The 7,066-nt window shown below is 43.2% G+C and overlaps 1 protein-coding gene across 1 annotated transcript; it reads right to left on the bottom strand.

Moving 5' to 3' along the window:
- Positions 1-4,162: 4,162 nt before the first annotated feature.
- Positions 4,163-5,772, bottom strand: LOC110876812. The gene is made up of 2 exons (XM_022124973.1): positions 5,658-5,772; positions 4,163-5,616 (listed from the first exon to the last, which is right to left on the bottom strand). Exons 1-2 carry the CDS (start codon positions 5,770-5,772, stop codon positions 4,163-4,165), a joined length of 1,569 nt encoding a protein of 522 aa, XP_021980665.1.
- Between the last annotated feature and the right edge of the window lie 1,294 nt (positions 5,773-7,066).

Genomic DNA, 7,066 nt, shown 5'->3' with positions numbered 1-7,066 from the left:
TAAAAGTTGCTTCATTAAAATAAAAAGTCAAAAAAAAAAAGTCTTACGAAAACCGACGCTTTTTACGCTTTTCGCCCTTTTACTAACCACTAACCCAACCACCCACCTTTAGCCCAAGCCTAACCCTTCACCCAGAAAGTCCTCTTGATATTTACGAAGGTAAAAAGTTAAAAAGGAGGAGGATTGATTGCTTGGCAAGCCTATGGTAGGAATAAGTTCCATGCCGCTCTCGAGAGATTCACTAAAAATACACCTTCGGCCGAGTGTGAGTGATTTCCCCGTGAGGTATGTGAACTTGTATATAAATGAAATTTTAAAAAGGCATGTTATGCCCTAATAAGTAATTTATCCTATGTAACGTTCAAAATAAATCATAACGAATAGGATTGTAAATAGTATAAAAATAAAACCCAATAAAGATCTTGGATTCCCGACACTCAAGACAAGCCCAAAACCTTCTCTTCTACCCATTCCATTTGGGAGTGTAAGCCACATATTAAAGAGTTTTGCTTGAGGACAAGCAAAGATTCAAGTGTGGGGGTATTTGATGTGTGTAAAATGCAACATATAAATTACATCAAATGAGGCATAAAACTAACCCTTTTTAAGTACTAATGTTGGAAAAAGTGTGCTTTTGTCTTCCTTTTGTATTTTCAGGGTTAAAAGAGCTTAAATGAACAAAAGAAGCAAAAATACAGCCAAATCCAAAATAAATACAAAGAAACGGAAGAAACGTGGCATGCCCGACTCCTCGACAGCATCTCCCAAAGCAAAAACAAGAAGAAAGCTGAGCATGGGGCTGTGCCCAGCTGAGCATGGGGCTGTGCCCAGCTGAGCATGGGGCTGTGCCCAGCTGAACATGGGGCTGTGCCCAGCTCAACACGGGGCGTGTCCAGCTCAACACGGGGCCATGCTTAGCGAGCACGGGGCCGTGTCCAGGAGGGTCAGCCCTGGCAGAAAAAGACAATAGTGATAGAAGCTTCTGTTGCCCACCACGGGGCCGTGCCCAGCGGACACGGGGGCGTGGTCAGAGTACTGCAGGCGCATTTATTGTAATTGCGAATTACAACTAATGAAGAGAGAGAGTGTTAGACGGACACGGGGTCGCGCCCAGCGGGCACAGGACCGTGCCCAGGCTTCTGTTCAGCCTATAAATAGGAGTGCTTGGAGCCATTTCAACTCATCCCTTGGCACACCACCTCTCTCACACTTCATCCACCACCCACCACCATCACAACACCATCGTCCATCGTCCACCACCATCATCCATTGTCCATCATAGAGTGTGTGAGTCGTCTCGGGATCCAAGATTGATCGTAAGAGTTCTTGACAATCAAGGCCATGTTTGCCTAAGTCTCTTACATCACTTGGTGAAGACAAGTGTTTAGTATAATACTTTTTATTTTTAATCTTTTGCACTTTTTATTTGGTTTTGTATTAATGACTTTAATAACTAGTTGCTTATGTTGAAGGTGATCTTTCCTTATCGTTTGTCCGTGGTGTCTTGGCATTATTTTACTGTCTATATAAAATAAAAGATTTTCACCATTCATATCTCCACGGTCTTTATGGAGGTATGTTGGCTACCTGGTCGGGGGTTATGGGAACGGTTTGGTAAGGGTCTTGCCCTTGTTCAGCGTTTAGAGGTCCTGCAAGGGACCTGGGTCAAATTTAGTAGGATCTCCTATAACCCGGCTATTTAGGACTGTATCCCTGCTGACTCAGACTACTTAGTCGAGGGTAACGTCACCGCCAAAAGCGGGGCCTACCATAATTTGCATTAATAACTTAATTCATTATCTTCCAATAATCCAACCCTTTAGGATTGTATCCTTGCTGACTCAAACTACTGGGTTGAGGGTAACTTCGCCTTCAAAAGAGGGGCCTACTACAATAACTAAGATAATCTCTTAAACAAGTGCAAAAGTGCGAAAATAATCAAAGGTTATACTAATACACAAGTCGGATCCAAGTGATTCATCTTGGCTATCTGTTTTTATTTTATTTTTATTTTTCAGCATTTAGTTAGTTTTTATTTTCTTAGTTTAAAAATCTTTTCTAACTTTTTGATTTGATTAGACGTTGAGGATAAACCGGTACTAAAAGCTCTTGTGTCCTTGGACGACCTCGGTATCTTACCAACACTATACTACGTCCACGATGGGTGCACTTGCCCATATGTGTGTTTAGTGTTAGTAAATATCGTGTTTTATAAATTTAAAACTTGGCTAAAAGTGTAAAAAGGGCTTAAAATATACATTAAAAATATATTACACTACACGCACATCACACATTAACTGCATCTGTTGTCTTCTTGCAAGGAATAAAGTGCACCATTTTCGAAAACGGTCCACCACTACAAAGATCGAATCATTACCACGCTGAGTACGGGGTAACCCCAACACAAAATCCATGCTAATATCAACCCAAGGTTGCTGAGGGATGGGTAGAGGCATATAAAGCCCTGCATTGGTAGCTGTGCCTTTTGAAACTTGACAGATCCTGCAACGTCTAACAAACCGATCAACATCCCTTCGCATAGTAGGCCAAAAATAAGAAGACTGCACCAGTCGTAAAGTACGGTCTCTCCCCACATGCCCTTCTCCATGCAGTTCTTTAATTATTTGAAGTCGGAGGCTGGAATTGGGAATACACAATTGATTTTCCTTAAAAAGAAAACCATCATGCACAAGAAAATCTGCCCTCTTCCCAAACTGCACATCCTGCAAAATGACAGAAAAATATGGATCTGTTGTGAGTTGTTCCATGAGATTGTCTAGCCCGGGTACAACAACTCTCATAGAAACAAGCATGCTACTACTCCTGCTCAAGGCATCTGCCACACGATTCGAAATTCCAGACTTATGCTTCACAACAAAAGTAAACTTTTCCAAGAAAGCCATCCACCGGGCATGCTTATGTGACACTTTATCTTGACTGCGGATATGCCTCAACGAATCATGGTCTGTAAATAAAACAAACTCCTTGTGAAACAAATAATGACGCCAATGTTTCACAGCCTGGACCACTGCATAAAATTCAAGATCATAAGTGCTATAACGTAACTTTGGCCCAGTCAACTTCTCACTGAAATAAGAAACTGTACGCCCCCATTGACTTAAGACTGCCCCAATACCACCCTGCGAGGCATCTGTGTGAACTCAAAAACCCGAGAAAAATCTGGCAATATTAGAATTGGTGCTGTTGTAAGCTTTTCTTTGATTAACTGAAAAGCTGACTCTGCCTCCTCAGTCCATATAAAAGTCTTCCCCTTCATGCAGTCAGTCACTGGCGCCATAAGGGAACTGAAATTTCAAATGAACCGTCTATAAAATGAAGCAAGACCACGGAAGCTACGTACTTCAGTTATTGTAGTGGGGGTTGGCCACTGCTTAACAGCCGCTACCTTTGACTCATCCACTTGTATTCCGTCACCAGAAACAACATACCCCAAAAACAGGACCTTAGGGACCATAAAGACACACTTCTTTTTGGCTGCATACAAGTTATCCCTTCAGAGCAAGGTCAAAACCTGCCGTACATGCTTCACATGCTCATCAAAATTAGGGCTATAAATAAGAACATCATCAAAATAGACCACCACAAACTTGCCAATAAAGGGTCTAAACAACTGGTTCATGACCCGCATAAACGTACTAGGGGCATTGGACAAGCCAAAAGGCATCACTAACCATTCATACAATCCCTCACGAGTCTTGAAGGCGGTTTTCCACTCATCCCCAGGCCTGAGTCGGATCTGGTAATACCCACTCTTCAAGTCTAGTTTTGTGAAAATAGTGGCACCGCTAATTTGATCAAGTAAATCATCAAGTCGGGGAATCGGAAATCGGTACCTTACAGTGATCTTGTTGACTGCACGACTGTCAACACACATACGCCATGTCCCATCCTTCTTTGGAGTCAACAGAGCAGGAACAGCACAAGGACTCATGCTTTCCCGAACATACCCTTTAGAAATTAGGTCTTCAACCTGCCGACGTAATTCCTCATGTTCTTTTGGGCTCATCCTGTAATGGGGCTTATTGGGTAGTTGGGACCCTAGTTCCAAATCAATGTGATGTTGGATGTCTCGTAGGGGTGGCAACCCGGCAGGTAGATCATCTGGGAAAACATCAACAAACTTCTCGAATAATGGAACCATTCATTCTGGAATTTCGACTTCCTCGGGCACCGGCTTCCCAATCAAAATAAAAACGTTGTCTGACTCTGCCAATTCATCTTGAAACTGACTAATGGTCAACAGAGTACCCGACTGTTTTGCGGCCAACTGCTTAGGCTTGCTAGGAACAAGGGTTATCTTCACACCACCAAACAGAAAACTATAAGTATTGGACCGCCCGTTATGCTCTATATTTCGTTCATATTCCCATGGTCTACCCAACAATAAGTGACACGCGTCCATAGGGACCACATCACACACAACATCATCCTTGTACGTTGACCCAATAGAAATAGAAACAAGTGCTCTTTTAGATACCGTCACTTCACCTCCCTTTTTAAGCCATTGAAGCTTGTACGGTTTCGGGTGACTCTCTGTCTTCAAGGCCAACTTTTGAACTGCCTCTTCAGAAATCAGATTGTCACAACTCCCCGAATCAATGACAAACTTGCAAACCTTCCCCAAAATGGTACATGTTGAGTGGAAGACGTTGTGTTTCAGCCAGTCATCCCCATCTGCCTTGGGTGTATAGCAAGAGCGTCTGACCACCAAATTCACCCCAACATCACCGGTCACAACCTCCTCTTCGTACTCAGTTTCTTCATCATACACTGGGTTATTTTCATATTCCTCATACTGATCATCCTCAGACTCAGCAAACAAGTGTCTTTTACCGGCCTTCTTACACTCAGCTTGACGATGGCCCGTCTCACCACAATTGAAACATCTCGGACCACTACTGCTAGCCCCTTTAGAAGTAGGCCCGGTATTGCTACCGCCCGGCTTCTGCTGACTAGGCCCGCCACGAGGTGCCCCACTGCCTGACCCAACGTTTCCCCCAGCAGGGGTAAATGAACCGCCCACCCGACGGTTTTGCTTCTCAAAGGCCAACGCCCGTTGGTGTGCCTCAGGAATGGTTAACGGATCAAAAAGATTCACGGACTCCATGATTTGAACCCTTAGACCCCCAATATACCGAGAAACAAGTTGCTCCTCCGGTTCTTGAATATCATTCCTTGCAATCAACTGGTAAAACTCTGTGGTATAATCATCAACCGATTTAGCCCCCTGTTTCAAATTCTGCAGACGCTGGTACATCAACCTTTGAAAATTATGAGGCAAAAAGTTGGACCGCAAGCACTTTTTCATCTTGGCCCACGTCATGATCCTTGACTTCCCGAGTCTATTCCTTGTTAATTTCAGTTGTTGCCACCACACAGAGGCCCTACCACGTAACCTGGTAGCAATCAAGGCCACCCGCTTGTTTTCAGGCACTTCCTTGTACTCGAACACCTCCTCCACGGTAGCCAACCAATCGATGAACCCCTCCGGATTCAAACTAGACCCATCAAATTCCGGAATATCAACTCTTATCCCAGAATCCCAACGCCTGTTACCCCCTCCACGTTCACCCCTTGGTTGCCCCTCCCGTTCGTCTTCGGAAGTCGAATCATCACCAAATCACCAAATGGGTTACTAAGTTCAGAACCATACCCGTCATTGGGTCTCTGCCTCCTACGATTGATCAAGTTGGCCATCCGGTCAGTCAACTGATCGACCACTTGATCCAACCGCTCATCCACCCTTGCCATGAGCCGCTGCTCCAACTCCCGTTCATACACTTCATCGAGAGGCCTGTTGTTGTTTCTCCTCGAAGGCATTTTGAGCCAGGAATTCGGCTCTGATACCAACTGATGTAGTGCGTGGTACGATAAATGAAGATCAAACACGTTGATTCTACGAATACCCGTGTAGTTCTTCCCCAACCCCAAAATTCAACCCAAAGGGCACGGAATTTGAAGTGAAAAATCAGTTTTCTCAAAATTCAATTCTGCACTTTTCATTAGCTTTAGCAACATATAAATAGAGACTGAAATTCGAAAATGGGCCTAAAACACACTTGGGCCAAAAACTAGAGCAAAATAAAAGTCCAAAAAAACCCACTAAAAACATAAAACATAAAATAACTCATGGAAATAAGCGTTTTTTGGCCCAGACGATGACCCAAACCGCCGTAGGCTGTTTGCAGCAAGATGGAGCTCGTTCTCACGGTCGTTTCGCCTGGTCGCACGCCCAAAACGGACCCTTGTAGCCCAAGTTAGAGCCATTTTAGTGAGGCCCCTTTTGTAACACGATCTTGGGCCTCCAAATACAAGATGACCCGCTCTTCTACACTTGGGCCCGCATCACTAATGCTCCTCCTACTGTCCGTGTGCCGGCTGGTATAAGGAACAAAGGTCGCGGATCGCATAAAGGATTAAATCTAAGAAGGAACAAATGATCAGCCGCAAAGGGAAAAGGTCAAGGACATGTAGCGTATGTAATGAAAAAGGTCATGACATTCGGATGTGCGAGGAGCTGAAAGCCAAACAACAAGGTAAATAGCAAAAAAAGAAGAAGAAGGGCGTCCAGATCAAAAATGTTGCCAGAGACAAAGACAATGAGGTCGAAGACGACGAAGAGGAAGATGAGTTTGAAGATTACAATAGTGACGATGGATCCGAAGAAGTAGATCAGTGGGAGGAGGTTTCGGAAGATGATGAGGATGAGTAGTTTTTTTCTAAATGGACATGCGAATTTATACCAAACACATGCGGTTTTTATATTCATTTGTTTATATCAGTTTTCATGTGATTTTATAGATTTAAAACATGCGATTTTATAATCTTCTAATTATAATCATTTTTACATGCGATTTCCCTTTTATTACATGCGATTTGTGAGTTATCTTGTTTTTGTTATGTGATAATGATGGCTATATCATTCATGCGATTTAATATTAAGAGCAAACATAATATGTGTTCAAAACATGTACCCAAAATATAATAATAGTTATTGTCTAACACAGCCACAACCACAAAATGATTAAAAAGAGATGATAGTTAC

The sequence above is a fragment of the Helianthus annuus genome, chromosome 4 (genome assembly GCF_002127325.2).
Source record: "Helianthus annuus cultivar XRQ/B chromosome 4, HanXRQr2.0-SUNRISE, whole genome shotgun sequence".
Classification (NCBI taxonomy): domain Eukaryota; kingdom Viridiplantae; phylum Streptophyta; class Magnoliopsida; order Asterales; family Asteraceae; genus Helianthus; species Helianthus annuus.
Note: the sequence above shows the minus strand (reverse complement) of the source record. Positions and strands in the feature narration are given on the sequence as shown.